The 20550-nt window shown below is 37.8% G+C and overlaps 1 protein-coding gene across 6 annotated transcripts in view; it reads right to left on the reverse strand.

The window, feature by feature from the left end:
• Positions 1–7113: 7113 nt before the first annotated feature.
• Polk (DNA polymerase kappa) overlaps positions 7114–20550 on the reverse strand; it is a 50651-nt gene continuing 37214 nt past the window's right edge. For all 6 annotated transcript variants that reach the window (XM_048368280.1, XM_048368282.1, XM_048368277.1 and 3 more), the window contains 7 exons: positions 20307–20473; positions 16727–16759; positions 14853–14949; positions 12573–12744; positions 9233–10153; positions 8077–8119; positions 7114–7428 (listed from right to left, as the gene is read on the reverse strand). In XM_048368280.1, coding sequence (XP_048224237.1) covers positions 7344–7428; positions 8077–8119; positions 9233–10153; positions 12573–12744; positions 14853–14949; positions 16727–16759; positions 20307–20473 — 1518 coding nt within the window. In that variant the 3' untranslated portion in view covers positions 7114–7343. The remainder of the gene's footprint in view (positions 7429–8076; positions 8120–9232; positions 10154–12572; positions 12745–14852; positions 14950–16726; positions 16760–20306; positions 20474–20550) is intronic.

The following is a 20550-nucleotide window of genomic DNA, read 5'->3' on the forward strand; positions in this document are numbered from 1 at the left end:
ATCAGAAGAATATACACAGAAAGAAAAATAACAGTAGAAACAGTGTCAGAGGACTGCCAGTGGAAATCCTGCCAACTCCAGAAAGTTCTGGATTATACTCTCCTCGTTATTTATGTCACACTAATTGAGCATTTTAAACCAAGCACGTGAATTTTATTAAAAACTCTCTTTTGACAAGAGAAAACACAGCGTCATTTCATGCTGGTGATGTTAATACTATTCTAGCCAATGAGGCAGAATCCTAAAGCAAACACATTATGTAACTGTAGCCTTCTTTGAACACCATGTCCTTAATTTTCTTGCGAGCTGGGGCTAGATGAGAAGCTAGGAAGTCTATTTCCAACAACATTGCTCCCCTCCCCCCTCCCCCCTTCAAATAGCAGATTCTCAACCAGATTGATTCTAATTGTACTAAAACCTAAGAGACACTGTCTGACAGGGTCTGGACCTCATTGCTCTGCCTTTGAGCCCTCCAACTCCTCCCGTCTCCCTGTTCCTTCAGTGTTATTGGCTGCAGTTATTCCCTTACTATTTTCCTCTGCTTCGAACCCCTCTCTCCCCTCTGCCACTTGCCAATTTATTTTAATGGTTTGAATCTTCCTATCAAACCCTGTTGGGGACTCAGTTTTGGCCTTGGTGGGGGAAGGGTGCCAAGAGTGAGACGCTGCCCTTCCCCCAGCCCTGGGGCAGTGTGGGAGGGAGCCCCTCCCACCTTCCGGCCTCAACCGGAAAAGAAGTCCCCCGCCCCTGGGGGGTGAACACGTGCGTGCCACCCTGATAGGGTTGTCCAGCCCACAAAGGAAGTTTCATGACATCACCTGATGGGCAGCCCGGCTTAGCCAATGGCCCAAGTCCTTCCCTTTCCCGCCATTACCGCTATATAAACCCCCCTCCCAATTAAATCCTTTGAGACCCATTCAACCATCCAGCCGTCTCACCATTACCTTTGTCCTGCAGTTCCTGACACATTATGGGGGGCCGAGGAAGGGATTTGGGCAACCCACTTCAGCCTAGAGCAGTCCAGAAAGGACACGCCTTACTCTTTCTGCAGGTATGAGGGGTAGGGCGGAGTTTCTTCCATAGAATCGATGTTCAGGCATTCCCCCCAGGGAGATGGGGGGGTGAAGGGGTCCCAGAGATCCCGACAAAACCCGATTCAGGTCTTTAGGCTCAGATGAAATGTCACCTTCTCTGACCAAACAGCACAGACACCAGAAGGCAGAAATCACTAGTGTATTTAGAAAACTATAAGCTCCGCAGTGTGATCGACTGGCCTCCAATAATGAATCAGCATTGAGAGGGCATCACAGTGATTTGGGAGCTAGTATACATTGGTTTGCAAGAGCTGCTGTACTTTGAAAGTTTGTGAATTAGTTGACATCACATTAATTTGAAATTTGTCAAGGTGGGAGTATTTATACCATAAAAACATCATACACTAATGAGGCCCTGGGTTTGATTCCTCCATACCATGTGACAAAAAATAAGTCAAAGAAATAAAATTAAAGGAGAAAACATTAAAAATGATTAGCACCTTAAGGTTATTAAGATTAGGAGTAATATTTTGAAAAATCACTAGCCTCTTCTTTACCAACCCTCCTCAACCTGGTGTTGAGCGCTTTTGAAAGATTTTTTTTAAAACATGAGTAATATTATAAAGGCAATGTATGTGGCCAATCTGTAAATAATACACACAAGATATTTTAAAACAGGGAAAATGGAGACATCAGCTGAAGGCCAGGATTTAGATACTAGTAAGGGTTTGACAAAGGGAAAAGAAACTGATCTTCTCAAAAGACTCTTCAAGGGTTGGCAGAAGTCAGTAACACATCTGGGTTTGACAGGGACAGCGGTGGACATGAGGATGGAGAGGTAGCCATCGGCAAAAACATTTTTATGAAGGCAGAAATATATCCTTTCCTTCCTCTCCCTTCTCCTTCACTCCCTTCCTTTTCTTTCTTTTTTGTTTTTCAAGCTGGCCTCAAACTCCTTCCTCCTACCTTGGCTTTCCAAGTGCTGAGATTATAAGAATGTGCCACCATGCCTACATTTTTTAAAAACACATATCACACACACATATGAAAGGTGATGTACAGAGGGCTTAGTTATATAAGGAAATGAGTACAATTCTTGCATTGTTACCCACTCCCTTGCTTATCCCGCCATCCCTCCCCCTCATCCCCTTCCCTCCACATTGGAAAACATTTTCTTAACCTAATGTTCTTTTCACTCTGTAACATGGCTTCCACTACTAGGTTGATGTTGAAACTTGTTATTCCTGAGGTTGACCTCTTCAGAAGGGCCATTGAGCTTTTGTGTTTACAATTCTATACATATTTGATGGGATGGTTTAGATCCACATTTTTTTATTTTTTGGTGCCAGTCCTGGGGCCTTGAACTCAGGGACTGGGCACTGACCCTGAGCTTTTGGGTTCAAGGCTGAGCACTCTACTACTTGAGCCACAGCTCCACTTCCAGCTTTTTGGTAGTTAATTGGAGATACTCAGTCTCGCAGACCTTCTTGCCCAGGGTTGGTTTCAAACAGTGATCCTCAGATCTCAGCCTCCTGAGTAGCTAAGATTTCAGGCATTACAAATACTTCTTATACCTTTCTTCCTATTAATACACAGTATGTGCAGCTATATATTATAGTAACAATATAGAGACTGATACTAAAAAGAGATCTTTAAATTCTGTTGAGGATTATCATATGCAAACTATTGGGCTGTTGTTGGTTGTATTATATACACATGGTACACTCCAAATGTAGAGTCATCTGAGACTCGCTATTTGATATTTCTTTGCATGCTAAAAAAAAAAAAAAAAAAAAAAAAGAGGTAGAAAAATGTCACCCAAAGTGGCATTTACTCTTTATTCTACGAATCTGGCATTGATCTTATAAGTGGTCAGTAAGGGGTTAATTTAGCAGGCTCAGGTTATTTAAACCCTAGTGTTTTCCAAACAAAGGCCTCTGTTCAGAACCACTGGCCCTTGACCAGCTCCTGGAAAATGACCTCTGAGCTGTTGGGCTACCCAGCCTGATAAGAATGTTTTAATGTGCCCAAGGCCTTGGACCACAGTGTATTGGTTTCACTTGATGGTTTCTATCAACAAGTGTCTTATGGTGAATGCATGTTTTGAAGCCTGAGGCCTGAAGCCTGGACCTGAAGATTGAGCAGCTAACGTCAGATGTCAAGTAGAAACCCTCAAAGCCTAGGACTAGGCAAATTTCCTTTGCTGGAAATATTTTGCATGTTATTAACCATTGTTTTGTGCTCTTTCTCTCTGCTGATTTCTTTTTTTTTTAAGAGATGATTTCGCTTTTATTTCATATCTTTCACAGTATAAATGTAACATGCTAAAAAAGGAAAACAATGTACAGACACACAAACAACTATATTCCCTGCCTCTACCAAGACACTCAGTGTTAAAACCTTGGTTATATATCCTCCTGAAATTTTGTTCATATAAACATATACATGCACGTGTGTATGTATATGCACACATATATACATACAAATATTATGGTAGAATCATATACATTTGCTGATTTCTTTTTCTCTTCCTTCTTTCTTCAGTTATTTCTGTATTTATGATTGTAAAACGTAATCATGAATATTCCAACTTTTCTGAACTTTGTCAGTGTTTTTGGCAGATAATCAGAGCTGAAGGTAGTCCAGAGAATGCTTTATAACCAATTGTTCAGTGACTATTTATTACTTGACATCTCATCCTTTTGCCAATAGCACTCTTAAAATAATTACTATAGCTTTATATTAAATCACATTTAATCTTATTCTTGAGCATTTGTTCTCATAAGATTCAGGATCCACTTATTCGTTTCTAAGAAAAACCTTGACAGGTTTTGAGAACACTTCAAACTTTCGAAACACTTTTGAGAAGGGTTCGAAATAGTTTTTTCTTGTTCATAAACAGAACTATTCTTTCTTTATTCAGGTGGACTATTTTTCTTTCAGTAATATTTTGTAGTTTCAAATCCTGATATATTGTTGATAGATTTTCCCTCCTCAGCTAGCTTCATCCTGTGGTCTATTGGCAATTACTGTTTTCTAGGAATGCTACTGAATTTGTACACATTTTAGTTTCATACTAGCACATACTAAGTACAAAAAGGAGATTCATTCATACATACGTGTCAAAATATATTCCTTCTATCAAATTCATTTCTTGAATTATTCTCTTATCCCACTTTTAGTTTGTTTCAATATACTATTTTTACATATACTTTGTTCATATTTGTACACTGGCCTTATATACACAGCATTATTAAATTCCTAGTCAATGTAGATTTAAAAAATATAAGCACATGAGCCCAAAATAAATCTTTCTCTTAATTAAAGTATAAGCAAATTACATCAACTGAAGAAAGTTTTGTTTCTAGTTTTTATTCATGTCATTTATTGAGTTTACTGTAGTACAGTTTTCCAAAATGATTATTTCTAAGTAAAGAATTTGCATCACAAATAACTGAAGCTTATTATTATTGAATCACTTCACTTCTGTGGGCATGGTGGAGATGTAGTAACACTTCTTCGTAGTTCTGTTTTTTATTTCTGGTTTACTAATAATGGCTGAGACTCTTCACATTCTTAATCACTTGGCTTCTTTTACATGAAGTGCCATCCAGTCTTCTGCCGAAATTTCTATTGACTGTGTCTCTTCCTGATACATAAAATGATATTTTTTTAAAAACTAGGTATGTGTGACAAGTATTTTTTTCCAGGTACATCTTTATATTTTGAGCTTCTGAGTAGGTAATTATGGGTGCTTATTACTATGCTACAGGTAAAAATTAAAATAAAAAGAAAATGAGTAGGATTTATCAGACAAAACAGACAGTAAATGACATGGAGAGAATTCTGGGCTATTAAAAAGAAAGAAAAAAGGAAATATTAGAGAGAAAGAGTAGAAAATTGAGGAAACCTACGAGTGGGTGGCACACACCGATAATTCTAGTACTCCATTTTGAGGCAGGAGGAGTGTATATATATATAGCCCATCCTAGGCTATGTAGCAAGAACCTGTCTCCAAGGAATAAAAAGGAAAGGAAGCGAGCCTATCTGTTAACTTATCAACTAAAATTTGCAATTTTAAAATATTACTGTATGATAAAATTCAACTCAGCTAAATGAAAATTAAAGACCACTTTTTTATGGTACTGAGATTTGAACTCACAGCCTTGTACTAGTTAGCCAAGCACTCTGCTATGTGAGCCATGACCTCAGCCCATTTTTGCTCTTGGGTTACAGTGATCCCTCAACTACTGTGAGGGTTACGTTCCAGAGATCTCCGCTGTTGGTGAAAATGGGTGAAGGAGCAGCGTTAGATAGTCGTCCCTTGCTATATTGTGGTTCACTTACTGCTACTTTGCAGATTTTTCACCTATCACAGGTGTTTCTGGAATGTAGCTCCCGCAATAGGTGAGGGATCACTATTGATATATTTATTTTTTAAGTACCCACAATACAGTGCAGCTGCGGTAAGTGAAATGCAATATCGTGAGGGATGACTGTATTTTCCAGGTAGGGTCTTGCATTTTTTACCCAGCTTGGCCTTGATCTGTGATCTTCCTGTGTCTCCTGAGTACCTAGAATTACAGATATGTGCCACCACACCTGACTACTATGTGGAAATACTTCAGTATTTAATTTGATGACAATAAAAATAAACTTCAGGAAAGACACCAAATATATACCTCAAATACCTTAAACCACTTTAATGGAATTTAATTTTCTACATAATTTACATAGAAAACCACATAATCAAGAGCCATAATGCCACAACTTTGAATTTTCCATGGGATATAATAAATTAGCCATGAGATGAAGCATGCTAAAAAGAGCCTAATTTTAAATAAGCTAGTAATTAAAAGTGAAACCATCACTTTGGCCAGGGCTTTGCAAGGTCCTAATGAAGTTATCTCTCAAATATTATTTCTTTGTATACTTACATAATGAGCTAAAATATAAAAAGTAGGAATAGAAAAAAATATTTTAAAATTCAGTTCCTTAAAGAATAGAAATAGTTTCCAGCTTTATGTTCCAACTACAGAGATTTTGATAGGAATTTGTATTGATAGTATGCTCAGTTTTCCCAGACAGTAACTGCCACAAAGACACAACTAAAAGAGTGAGAATAAAGTATTTAAATGTACATTAATATTTTACCCTTTTTTTTTGTCTTTTTTTTGGTACTGAGGATTGAACCCAGGATGTTGTACTTTAACAACTTTGCCACTGAGCTACATCCCAGCCCTCTTTTAGTCTTTTGAATTGCACATTTTCTCTTGGAGATTAGAAAAAAAATAGAATATACAATTTATTACAAATTTGTAGAAAGTGCACATGAAACAGATACATACAATATTACCTTTTAAAAAAGGTCCATTTAAAATGTACTTTGAATCAAACTTGTTTTTCTTTTTGTACCTGTACTGAGGCTTGAACTCAGGACCTCATGTTCTTGATTGGCTTTTTTGCTCAAGGTAACTACTCTACCTTTGAGTCATAGCTCTACTTCTAGCCGTTTGCTGGTTAATTGAAAATAAGAGTCTAACAGGCATTTCTTCCTGGGCTGGCTTCAAACAGCGATCCTCAAATCTCAGTCTCCTGAGTAGCTAGGATTACAGGCATGAGCCCCCAGCCCCCAGCTTTGACTAACTGCTTTTTAAAGTGAACCAAGTGCTTATTTATAAGAGGAATTTTCAATGAAAAAAAAAAAACAAAAAAATGCAAGATTTTGAGTAAAAACCTAACACAGATAATACTGTCACATCATTTTCCTGAGGTAATTAAAACTCTCATGCTAGTTCTGTTAAACTAATGGTCCTCCCAGAATTTAGGATACATTTTAATTATGAAGTTCATGGAATAAAGATACAGAACTAACTATAGCAGCATCCCAATGTCAACCAAGTAGTTAAGTGCTAAAAATTATGGTAAAATAGGTGCTAAAATGTGGAAAACTCTGTGAGTTCTTAAAATTATGCTTTTATATTCACTATAAAATAATTTTAAAAGTATTTTATGATCCCATTTCTCTTTTTTTTTTTCCCACTGCTAGTGACTGAACCCAAGACCTTGTACCACTGGGTTACATCTATATAGCCTTTACTTTTCATTTAAAGATGATCTCTAACATGTTTGATTTCCAACTCACATACAATGATCTGGAATCATCATAATTTTTTTAAAAAGTCATAAAAGAAGTAAGTCAGGAATTACTGTACTTGCCCTCACCAAATGAATGTATACATTTAAAATGAGAATTAGTTCATTAATTATAAAACAAGTTTCAATTAAAATTGATAAAATATGCAATGTTCATTTAAAAAACACATCAAGGGTGTGTCTGGGATTGTGGGGTTTTGTTTTCTTTGATGCTGAGTGTTTTGTCATCAGTCCTGGCCTGAAATTAAAAAGGAGATACAATCAACTGAAGGACATTAACAAAAAATAGAAACAACTGATTTTTAAAATGTCATCTGGTTTACAAAATACAATAAAACATTTCCTAAAAGACTACAAAAACAATGCCAGCTTCCTGGTGTTACGGGGTTCGAGAGAGGAGACTCCACGTCCCTCTAAGAGTCCACCACTCAGACAGTCGCGAGCAAAAAGATGGATTTATTGGGGAAGCAAAAAGCGAACTGATCAGCCAGGGACACAGAACAGACTCGGGAGCTGAAACTGCAACCATAACAAAGCAGGCTGACCGGCCAGGGACACAGTGCAGATTTGGGAGCTGCACCGTGACCCCGAGCAGTGCGCAAATTGGGGTTTATAAAGGTAAAAGCGTAGCACAGATGTAGGGGCTTGAGGCAGGGGGTAGAGCAAGCAACAAACAAGCAAGCATGGCACAGATGTAGGAGGTTGACGCAAGGGGTAGAGCAAGCCAGAAACAAGAAAGCCAGCCATTTACAGAAGCAGAATTTTGGGGTCAGGTTGACCTAATCTACTCCCTCAACATTTCCTACCATGTTTCCCTAGTCAAGATGGAGTCAGCTGTACTCCCTACAACATTGGCTAGTTCTATTAGAGCTCAAAGCAATCATACCTTTTTGTTTTTGCTCCAGTCTTCTGTACTTTGCTAGAGGTACCTTTACAGGGAAGAAAAGAAATGATAAAATGAACTACATGAAACAACTGAAAATATTTTTTCTTTCTTTTTTAATACCAGTAGTAGGGATTGAACACAAGGTTTCCAGCACTTGCCTATCCTTTTCTGCGCAAGGCTGAGTAATGCTTTCAGCTTTCTACTGGCTAACTGAAAATAAGAATCTCCGCTTTGTCTTTCCCAGGCTGGTTTAGAATCGGCTTCCTTAGATCTCAGTCTCCTGAATAGCTAGAATTAAAGGCATGAGCCACTATGCCTTTCAAAACATTTATAAGTATTCAAAAACATAAAACTTACTAGCATACCTAAAAATTCCTTGATACTATAAAGCTCATGTTATACAACCCAGAAACTAACTTTATAGCACAACTACTTTGGAATTTACTAGTTAGCATTTCATTTAATTTTGTTTTGGAATTTCATTTGGTAGTCAGTACTACAAAAAAGCTTAGGACAAAAGCTTCCTGCATAAGTGAGACAGTTCATGACCACAATCCTGGCTACTCAGGAGGCAGAAATTGAGAGGATCATGGTTTAAGGACAGCCTGGACCCAATATTACCAAGATCTGATTTCAACAAATAAACTAGACAGGGTGGGGTAGTCTTTAAACCAAACCACCCAAGAGGCATCAGTAAGTATATTATGGTTTGAAGCCTGCCTGGGCAAACAGTACAAGATCCTACCTGAAAAAAACCTAAAAAGCCAAAAGGTCTATTGAGGGTCAAGTATCAAGTGCCCTGAGTTCAGTCTTTAATACAGCAAATAAGTAAATAAATCCATTCATCCATCACTTCCCGTCTGTAAGTATCCTTAGTTTGTGAATCTCCATTAGTCTTCTCTGAAGAAGCTTCTTTTTAATTATATCACTCTGAACCTTAAAATTTTTTAGTTCATTCTGTGTTAAATCAAGCCCAACGTTGATTTTCCATAACTTGATTTAATTGTAAATGATGGTAAACTAATGAGTATTTTCCTAAATGTCAGCATAAATGAGCCACTTTTTACCAGTAATTCTTTCAGATTTAACAATCTGCTTAATTTTGCTAAGATGTATTCCTAGAAAATCATGCTCTTCTTAATGACACCAAGCTCACCTGAACTTCTGGAGCTTTCTTTGGGTTGGTTAGCTGGATTCAATTCATTATTTCTCAGTTCTTGAATAATATCTTTATTTAAGCAAATATCCACATGCTCATTGAACTGGGTAAGATCCGAAGTCTTTTGTTCTAAGTTACACACTGGACAAACCAGAGCCTGGCTTGTCACTTCACAGATACAAGATTGAAGAGATTCTTGCCCACTTAATAAGTCCACATTTACATTTTCCAATGATATAGTACAAGATGTCTTGTTTGGAAGATTAGAACATTCCTTCTTGCTAAATTTATCCCTTGAAGTGTCTGAATTTCCTGCTTTTGGTGAATTGCTTCTAGTTTCTACCAAATCTACACAATCCACTGAAGTCATTTCTACATTTTTTTCATAGGTTTCATAATTTTGTTTCTCACAAAGTGAAAAGGCATGATCATGTATACTTTCTTTTTGAGTCATTGCAGTAGAAGAGGCATGGGAATATGAGAACATTGTAGAGTTCTCATTGCTTGAATGTCCATCAAGACATGCATCCACATGTTTATTAAAGGCTTCCAGACTGATGTGTCCTTGTTCCTTAAAGCAAATGGGGCAAGTAAATACTTGACAGTTCTCTGATGTTTCTAAATTCTCACGCATCTTCTTTAAAACTTGGAATGGCTGTGGTATCTGAGAACTTTGTGTATCCACAGTTTCACATTTAGATTTTTCTTGATGGCTCTGTATCCGTTCTGATCGCTTTTTATCAAAGAAACTCTTTTTATGACACATTTCTGTAGGTTTTGAAAGCTGATCTTTGTCAGTTTTATCTAGTTCACATGCAGTGGCTGACAGAGCTTGGTTTCCAGCCTGTAAGAAGCCAATGATGCTTCTTTGTTGGTGCTTCTTGTCTTCTTCATTGGGAAAACTAGATATGCGAACACCTAAATTAAATCAATCACAATCAGTCAATTCCAAATTCTATAAAGCCAATTCACTCTTTTTTTTTTGCCAGTCCTGGGCCTTGGACTCAGGGCCTGAGCACTGTCCCTGGCTTCTTTTTGCTTTAAGGCTAGGACTTACCATCTGAGCCACAGAGCCACTTCTGGCCTTTTCTATATATTTGGTGTTCAGGAATCGAATCCAGGGCTTCATGCATGCTAGGCAAGCACTCTACTACTAAGCCACATTCTCAGCCCTGAAACTTGGGTTTTGCTTGCTAAAAATAAATAAAAAAAATATGAAAACTTCCCATATTGGTTTAAAATGTAACTTTTTCCAGCTACTTAGTTTTCTACCATATCTATGAAATAACTTTATACAATAGTATGAGTGAATATAAAAACTTAAAATCATGGGCTGGGAATATGGCCTAGTGGTAGAGTGCTTGCCTGGTATAACATGGGGCCCTGGGTTTGATTCCTCAGCACCACATATATAGAAAAAGCCAGAAGTGGCGCTGTGGCTCAAGTGGTAGAGTGCTAGCCTTGAGCAAAAAGAAGCCAGGAACAGTGCTCAGGCCCCAAACAAAACAAAACAAATTACAAAAACTTAAAATTATATTAGTAGTATAGATAATGCTCAATATACTTATCTTTCTCTTTTCTAGTTTTCCCTGAGATAAATGCCTGAAATGGAAATTCTTTTCAAGCCTGTATGTATGTACACATTCACATTCTCTCATCACTCTCAAAGCAGTTGCCAACACTGGGTGCACTGGTGTCATGAGCAGGGGTTGATTTTCCTTTATAAAACTGGGTATCATTAAATAGGAACAATCTGTCAGAGTTGGCAGGACTCTATAGGACTTGCAATGAGTGTCTGACATATAATACCATTAAATGCAGAGTTCATAACTGAATTCAGCTATACAGATTCTTTAGCTCTTCTTTTCTTGGAACACTTTGCTCTGACACCATTTTCTATCACCTCTTGTCCTATCAACAACTTGCACCAGATGGTATATTTGTTAAGCTGAGGAAACGACACTGTGGTGTACTTCCTTTGGGCTTAGCCAAATTTGTGATATTTATTTTACCATTATAGAATCATAAGAAAGAGTTTTACTGCCCCCCAAATCCTGTGCTCTGCCTTGTCAAATTTATGCAGGTTTATCCCTCCCGGGCCCTAGACAACCTCTTCCTTTTAATGGTCTCCATGGTTTTCTTTCCCAGATCACACATTATCCAATTCATCCTATGTGCACCTTTCAGATTGTTGTTTTTTTTTTTAACTTCACACTATGCATTTAAGTTTCCTCCAAGTCTTTTCATGGCTTATTTGTGTGGGGAAAATTATCCCACATCTAGATATACTATAGTTTGTTTATCCATTCATTGAAGGACAACTTCTTGGTTGTTTCCAAGTTTCCTCAATTATAAATAAAGCTGTTATACACAGTTGTTCTGTGGTTCCTTTAACAAATGTTATCCAATTGATTTCAGGGTAGGCTATCTTTGGAAATAGCCCAGTTTTACCAATAAGGTGGGCATTTGGAGTGCTTATGTGAATTCATTCTCTCTTACAGTTCTGTTTTGTGCTGTTAATATGCTTCTATAGTTTCCTAACCCATCATCTGCAATTGTCATCCCCAAATTTCAGGAAACTGTAGCAACAAGTAATAAATGATAACCAAATTAATGTGAGGTTAGTGTCTTCACAATCTGTTAATAATTTTTTGTTTGCTACAGAAATATTAACATATTTCATTCCAGATTCCCAAGGGAGTATTATGTAATGTAGTTAATGTGCACTGATTTTGTCAGCTAATATCTGACAAGTTCTGAATTTTGAAACATATCTTGCTCCAAGATTCAGTTATAGTAAGAACAGTTTTAACTGATTTGGACTGGAGCTAAAATAGTTCAGGAATTAAATGGCAACAGCACAGTAATAACTTCCTAAACAGCTTTAAGAAAGAAAATGGAGATGGACTGGGGGCATGGCTCCAGTGGTAAAACACTTGCCTAGCAAGTGCAAGGCCCTAGTTCAATCCCTAGTACCACAAAATGAATGAATGAATGAATGATGTGGGATAAGATTATTTTCAGGGGCTGGGAATATGGCCTAGTGGTAAAGTCCTCGTCTCGTATACATGAAGCTCTGGGTTTGATTCCTCAGCACCACATATATAGAAAAAGCCAGAAGTGGCACTGTGGCTCAAGTCGCCGAGTGTTAGCCTTGAGCAAAAAGAAGCCAGGGACAGTGCTCAGGCCCTGAGTTCAAGCCCCACGACTGGCTAAAAACAACAACAACAACAACAAAAAAGATTATTTCCAAAGGTTTTTTGGGGGGGAGTCAGAGGAAATCTAAAAGATTAAAGGGAAAAAAAAAACAAGAAGAAAATGCAACACCCAGTCGTACCCATAAGCCTTAATCTCAAGGGATGTGGACATTCAGCATTAATCTCTGTTCTCAGCAATTCTTTAGCAATGGCAAATATTTCCTCTGCAGTAGACACAACAGATGAAACTGTAACTGCCCGTGTTTTCACTTCAAAATTCACATTCTTCAGCTTGATGGTAACAGTTCTTCCCTATGAAAGATAGAGTGTATTATTGTATAAAAGCTTTGTAGTGTCTGAAAAAGTTATTTGCAGGTTAGAAGAACTCAGAAAGGTCTTTATATACACATACAAATAAGACTACAGTCAATTACTCATAAAATGGTAATAAAAGCTATCATAAAGAATAAAATCTACAAGTAGTCTACAAATGTCATTTTATATAGTATCTTTACATAAAGTACAAAGCTAACTGGTAATCTTACTGAAAAGATCTCACGGGGTGGGGTGCAGTGGCTCATGACTTATAATCTCAATTATTTGAGGCATGGAGCTTGAGAGGATCACAGCTGAAGGCTGGCCCAGGCAAAAAATTAGTGAGACTTAATCTCAACAAACATGCCAGATGAGGTGTCATATGACTGTAATCTTATCTATGCTGGAGGCATAGATAAAAGGACTCAAAGTCTGGCAAGTCTGGGCAGTAAGCAGGAGAACTTATCAGAATTTTTTTTTTTTTTTAAAAAGGGGGCTGGATGGAGGCGTAGCTCAATGGTAAAGTGTTTGTCTAGCACAAGTCCCTAAGTTCAAACAATTACTTTGCAAGAACTCCCTTCCTAGTTAGTGTCTTTTAAAGCATTCTGGAGATGGATGGTGGTGACAATGGCTCAAGAATACTAATGTCACATTACCTTTATAATAAAAAATAAAAGAAAATTAATGTGTTTAATGCTACTGTAGCAAACATAATGGTTATATTGTATACATCCTAGGATCTCTGGCAGGTGGAAATTAATTTCAGCATTCCTTCACTTGAGGGTAGGCTAGACAACTTAACTCACTTCCTAAGGCAAAAGCAGTAACTTGACAGTAGAGAAGGCTAAGGATCAGTACCTAGTCGTGTGATGGGAGGGTAACAGCCATGGCTGACACATTTGGCAGAATCAAATGAAAGGAGCACTTTACTCTGTGGTAGCCTTGCGCAAAACCTATAATCCTGGCCAAGCCATGAGAAAGTCATTGGACACAAACAGATTGAGGGCTATTTGCAGGAAATATGGCCACAAATCCTTAAGACTGTCACAGAGATGAACACGGAGACGTGGTGAATAAATGTAGCTTCCTAGATTGACCTCTGGAAAGGTGACTATAGAAAAACAAGGCAATGATAATAAAAATTTGAAAAAAAAAAAAAAAAGAAAAACAAGGCAAATCCAAATGAGTATGAGGTTCAATTAATACCGATGGGTTCATATTTCCTTCTTGCTATTGTAATTAACTTTTAATAATTGAGAGTACCCAGTGAGACATATATCGATGCGCTTTTCTATACATCTATGATGATTCTAAAACATTTTTTTAATTTAAAAACTCTTTACTCAAGGCACATTAGATTATATATATGAACAATGCTTATCAAATGTGTGTGTGTGTGTGTGTGTGTGTGTGTGTGTGTGTGTGTGTTTTGACTCAGGGTCTCACTATATAGTCCAGACTGGCTTCAAACTCACAATCTTCCTACCTCAGCCTCCCTAGGGCTGGGATTATAGGTATGAGCCACCACATCCATCTATAATAATAACTTTCAAATACTTTTATATTACCCCTTGTAATAATTCCAACTCTGTTTTGAGAGTGTTGGGAGGGAAGATATAAAACAGAAAGTTGAAAGCATTCCAGGATTTTATTCTTACTGTGTTAAACAAGCTGGATTAGAGCCTTGAAACAAAATGCCTGTTCTAAAAGGTCACTGTGGACGTGAGAAAAGTATTCAAGGATGACTGGAAAGGCATTAATAATATGTGAATACAGCTCTATGCAAAAGCTTCCCTTTGCTCTTTTCTCTAATGCCAATGTAAGTTTGCTTTCCTCCTTCATTCAAATGTTCTCTTGAGGTAGCACGAACTGCTTGTCACTCCCCTAGAGCTATTCCAGTTCCACAGGTTGCTTTCCCATAGCATGATCTCACCGGAGACTCAGATGTGGGTCAGATTGAATCCGTTTCTGATTGTTGGGGACAGGAATGTTCTGTTCCAACATTTACTCATTTGTATTCAGTTTAAGGTTTCAGATAACCTTTATCTTATACTGCCATTTTATTATTAAAATTTGAACTAAAATACCACACCAAAATAAAGTACCTTAAGTCCCTCTTTCTGGAGGTCTTGAGCAAGTTCAGTGCAAAGTTCTTGGCACAAGCTGTACTGTTCTTCTGCTTTGCTTACCTCACTGAATGTCCTAGAGAGACAAGAGTGATTTTGGTGCTCACAGTAAACTACAATTCTGAATAGTCTGAAAATGATATACCTGTAGTAAGTTTTAGTGGTGTAACATTTCAGATGAAGATACATAATAAATTAAAACATTAATAGAAAACGATTTAGATGGTAAATAGATCAGCAAAGGCATTATTTTATGTTTTTGCTTTCTCTCTCTCTCTCTTTTTTTTTGTCAGTCCTGGGGCTTAAACTCAGGGCCTATACACTGTCCCTGAGCTTTTGTGCTCAAGGCTAGTGCTCTATCGCTCAAGCCACTGTTCCACTTCCAGCTTTTCGTGGTTAACTGGAGATGGGTCTCATGGATTTTCCCTGCTTGGGCTCGCTTCAAACTGTGATCCTTACATCTCAGCCTTTTGAGTAGCTAAGATTACAGGTATGAGCCACCAGTATCTGACTTCTACAATGTTTTTAAAAAGGTGATTAAAGTTGCCAACAATACTGACAATGTACCCAGAACTTACAATACATTAGGGTGCATATGTACAAAAGATTCTGCTATAGACACTTAAGCACAATGTGACATTCCATTTATTGCACATGAATTTTCTGGACAGAAATACTGTTGAGTAGATTTAAAGCTACAAGACAGGGTTGTCCAGAGACAAGTGGAAATAAAGGATGAGCAATAATATAGAAATAAAATGACTGAGAGAAACTGAGGGGGGATAGTAAATGAAAAAGTAAGACATTTGAGAGAGATCAGAAAGAGTCTAAAAATGACTGCTCAGCAGAGTCTTACTGATTTCCAGCAACTCAGGTTTGTAGTGTTGGGGACCAAACCCAAGGCCTTGCAAATGCTAGGCAAGTCTTCTACCATTTTACTTACATCCCAGCACTAAAATAACAAGCCATTTATTGTGTTGTATAAAAACCAGTCAGCTTTCCCCATCACAAATAACATTTGTGAAATATAGCTGCAATTTTCTATTAGGTCAGTGGTTGTTAAATGTCTCAGAGGAACTTTGCTGCTTTGAGGAAACAATTGAGGGGCATTTGAAAACTGACATAGTTCCCTCCAGAGCAGAGTTCCATCAAGACTTCATCTGACTTCTGGTATTTTACTACAGGCTAAGAATTCTTTATTGGAAATGCTCAGAAGGAGGTAGATGTAAATTTTGGATTTTTGAATTTTGGAATATTTGAAGGTACATAAGGAGATCTTGGAGAGGGACCCCAAGTCTGAACATGAAACTCATTTGTTTCATAAAGACCTCTTATCTGAAGGCACTTTCACACAGTATTTTGAGTGTGTGTTTTGACTACAACTCATTACAGTAGGACAGGTAAGGAATTTTCTACCGTAGTAGCACGCTGACCTCAATAAGTTTTACACTTATACTTGGAGCATTTTAGATTTCAGAGTTCCAGACTAGAGATGTTCAACTTGTATTCCAGGCCTCTGTTCATTTGACTAATACTTTAAGAATTTCAAGAAGAATTCTCATTGTTACTTCTTAAATTTCGTAAGTAAAGTCTTAATTGCTCTTAAAAATGCAACGAGAAACAGAGATTTGGAATCCTAAGAGGCTTAGTTTACACTGAATAGGAACAAACCCAACAACTGCAGTTAATTTTTTTCCCACAGAGATAGAACAACCAAGGTTAATAAACTGTGTGCTCCAGGAGTGTGAACTGATATAAATTATTTGTTGTGATTTATACTTTTCAAGATTTCAATAACACCTTACTAAAAATTAATTTTTGAAGCATGAATTCTAAATAACAATAAAAGTTACCTCTCGACGCTCATACTTTTCCTTTCTCCATCCCTAAAAATGAAAAAAGTCATTATTTCTTTCTCAAAGAATATTTTTTATTACCTGAGAACTTAATATATGAATTACTTTTTAGATATCTTCATTTATTCATTTGTTTAGTTTTCTTTAGAGTCAGTTTCCTTACATAGCCCAGCTGTTCTTGAACTCATCCTCCTGCCTTAGCTTCATAATTACTGAGATTATAGGTGTGCACAAATACACCTGGTTTAGATTACATCAACTTTTAAATTAAAATTTATACATATACTATGAAAACAGTGTTTTTTTTCTTTTTAATCTAATACTAAAACTATAACAAAAACATTTGTTACTATGATTATGCAAGTCATGGGTCAAATCTATATCTATGTAAAGAAAGTTTGAAACTAGGTAGATACTATAAACTGCTGCTATTAAAAGCTTAAATCCCTTATATATATGTGTGTGTATATACATACATATATGCAAATGTATGTACATATATAGAACCTAAAACTAGTTCTGGGGATGTGGCTTAGCAGTAGAGTGCTTGCGTTGCATGAATGAAGCCCTGAGTTTGATTCCTCAGCACCACATACAAAGAAAAAGCCGGAAGTGGCACAAGAGGTAGAGCGCTAGCATTGAGCAAAAAGAAGCTAGGGACAGTGCTCAGGCCCCATGTCCAAGCCCCAGGACTGGCAAAAACAAAACAAAAACAAGGGGCTGGGAATATGGCCTAGTGGAAGAGTGCTCGCCTCACATATATGAAACTCTGGGTTTGATTTCTTAGCACCACATATACAGAAAAAGCCGGAAGTGGCACTGTGGCTCAAGTGGTAGAGTGCTAGTCTTGAGCAAAAAGAAGCCAAGGACAGGTCCTGAGTCCAAGCCCAGGACTGGCAAAAAACAAAACAAAACAAAAAGCAACAAAAAACTATAATGTATAAATACTTATAAAAACCAGTAGCAGACAGTGGTATAAAGTTGTGGCTATAGTTAAATTTTAATTTAAGTTATATAGTTTGGGCTAAATTTAGCTAGGTTTATAAGCCTATTCATTATTCATTTATACTACCGTATGAAAGCTCTGTCAGAGTTTGGTGTATGTCAACAGGATGATGATTGGGAATGCAAACTAACTAGACTGAAGCTGCTCTGACAGGAGTAATTGAAACAAAAAAAATGTGAAATCGTGTTTTATTATTTTCCCAAACATTTAGTGAACATATTCGGATTCAAGCACTGTTCTAGAAATTGGTGATATGGTAATGAAGAGAAGAGACCAACTCTCCTCCTTTAAGATTCCACACCCATGGAAGGAGCCAGGTTAAACAGATACGGAAGTAGAAACGGGGGTCGAGGAACGCTGCTTGTCAGCAGCAGCTAGGGCATCTGCCTAGCCTGCCTCGAGTGCTCAGTTCAACCCCCAGAACCACAAGAAAAGAAAGACACAATTTGTTCGAAGGAAAAAGCAATTACGCTGAGGGGAACAGAAACCGAATATTTTATATCACTGAGACCTACCAATAGACTTCATTTAAACATCTCACCTGCATCTTCTAACTAGAGATTAATGTATGTTATATCAAAACTATATTGTTGAGCTGGTGGCTCATGCTTGCATTCTTAGCTACTCAGGAAGCTGAGCTCTAATTAGATGATCATGGTTGGAAGCTAGGTTGGGCAGGAAAGTCCATGACACACTTTATCTCCAATTAAGCAGCAAAAAGCCTGGAGGGGCCCTGTGGTTCAACTGGCAGAGCATTACCATCATCACAAAAGCTCCGGGACAAAGCCCAGGTGCAAAGCCCCAGGACTGGCACAAAAAAGAAAGAAAGAAAAAAAAGAAAGAGAGAAAAAGGAAAAGGCAAAGGCAAAAGCATAATTTTTGAATTGAAACTTGATTTTTCCATTTTCTTCAGATACTTGATTGCTATGTCTATCTTTCATTCTACCCATTTAAGATCAGCATAACAGCTCATGCCTATAATCCTCTGGAGGCAGATACAAGGAGGACTACGGTTTGAGGTCAGGTGGGACAACAACATTAGTGAGACTCATCTCAAGCAATCACCACGCACAGCCAGGTATGGTAGCACATGCCCATGACCTCAGTTACATGAATGGCTGTAGGTGGAGGCACTGCGATCTGATACTGGCCCTGGGCAAACATGAAAACCTACCTGAAAAAAATAACTACAGTAAAAAAGGGTTGGAGGTGTGGTTCGAGTGGTAGAACTCTTGCCCCTAGAGTTAAAACCCCAGAATCTACATACATAAGATGCATAAACAAATAAGTCAGTAAAGAGCAAACAATAAAGAGCAGGAGGAGATGCACAGTCTCTTTCTTTGTATGTGACAGATTGTCACTACACAGCCCAGGCCGGCCTTGCCTCAGTCTCTCTCTTTTCTTTCTTTTTGCAAGTCCTGGGGCTTGAACTCAGGGCCTGGGCACTGTCCTTGAGCTTCTTTTTCCTTAAGGCTAACACTCTACCACTTGAGCCTTAGCACCATTTCCGGCATTTTCTGTTTATGTGGTACTGAGGAATCGAACCCAGGGCTTCGTGCATGCAAGGCAAGCACTCTACCGCTAGGCCACATGCCCAGCCCTGCCTCAGTCTCTTGAGAGCTAGAATTAAGCATGCACTAGTACACCCAACAAACCTTCCAATTTCTATAAGATTTAGCAGGCTTAACTGACTGAACAACTTTATAGGTATCGTGAGTAATTTTACTGAACTTCAGTTGAAATCGAAGAATATAAAGGAAGCTGAGTGTGGTGGTATACAACAGATTGATAGTAAAAATAATACCCAGGGTTGATTTCTATTTTTAACAATTCTCTTCATTTATTAATCATTTCCCCTTCTAGTTACAGTGAGCTTCTTTTATAAAGTTTAGATGAAGAAAGCTCAGGGCCCCATCTCCTTGGGTTTTTGGCTGTCCCCTCTCCTAGCCAAGTCCTTTTCTGACTGGCTCCCTTAGGACTCTGCCTCTGGATGATGGCTGCCAATCCTTACAGTCACCGTGCCAGTGTCTCCATCTTTACTCCACTTTACTGTCTTCACTTATCTACTGGTTATTGTCTACCTCTCACATTTGTGTGTACACTCTACAAAGAACTTGGTCTTATTCATTGTTGTCTCTAGTGTCTAGAATAGCACTTGGTACTGAATGAATGAGTGATCGGGAGAAGAAATGAACAGAGCTTAGTTCTTTAAGTCTTTCATGGAAACATTTAATCTTCTTATTTAAAGGAAAAATAATGGGATATATGTCACTTTTCTTCCCTAACAATCCAAACACCACAGTTTCTCTTATGCTCTGACTGTAGAACAAGACAGAAAGCTAACTGTCCATCTACTGAACCGCGGGAGCCATTAACTAGAAGGGGATATTCTTCACCTTTTCTCTGATATCTAAACTGCTGGCTTTAATCTAAACATTATATACTCTGAATTACACTAATCTAAAAGAAGCTTAAAACATGTTGTCTTTACAACATCTAGATTCTCAGTGATTAAAACATTTTAGCAAATGCTAAATAAAGAAAAAGCAAAATGTCCATATCTACAGATACCTTGTCAGCTCTGTTGAACCTAGACCCAGGGAGATATGAAGGAAATAATGCCATGATGTTTCCGAGAAGAGGAGAGAGAGTAATGCCCTCTGTTGGTAAAGCTCTGTGCAAGTAATAATTCCAAGGGCTTTTAACATTTTTTCTGTCACTTTTCCTATTCCAGAAACCTAGAAAAGAATCAATATTTATGATTAATGGAAATTAAAGTTAGAACTCAGATTTTTGTGTGTGTGTGTTTGGTACT

Source organism: Perognathus longimembris, chromosome 19 (assembly GCF_023159225.1).
Source record: "Perognathus longimembris pacificus isolate PPM17 chromosome 19, ASM2315922v1, whole genome shotgun sequence".
Lineage (NCBI taxonomy): Eukaryota > Metazoa > Chordata > Mammalia > Rodentia > Heteromyidae > Perognathus > Perognathus longimembris.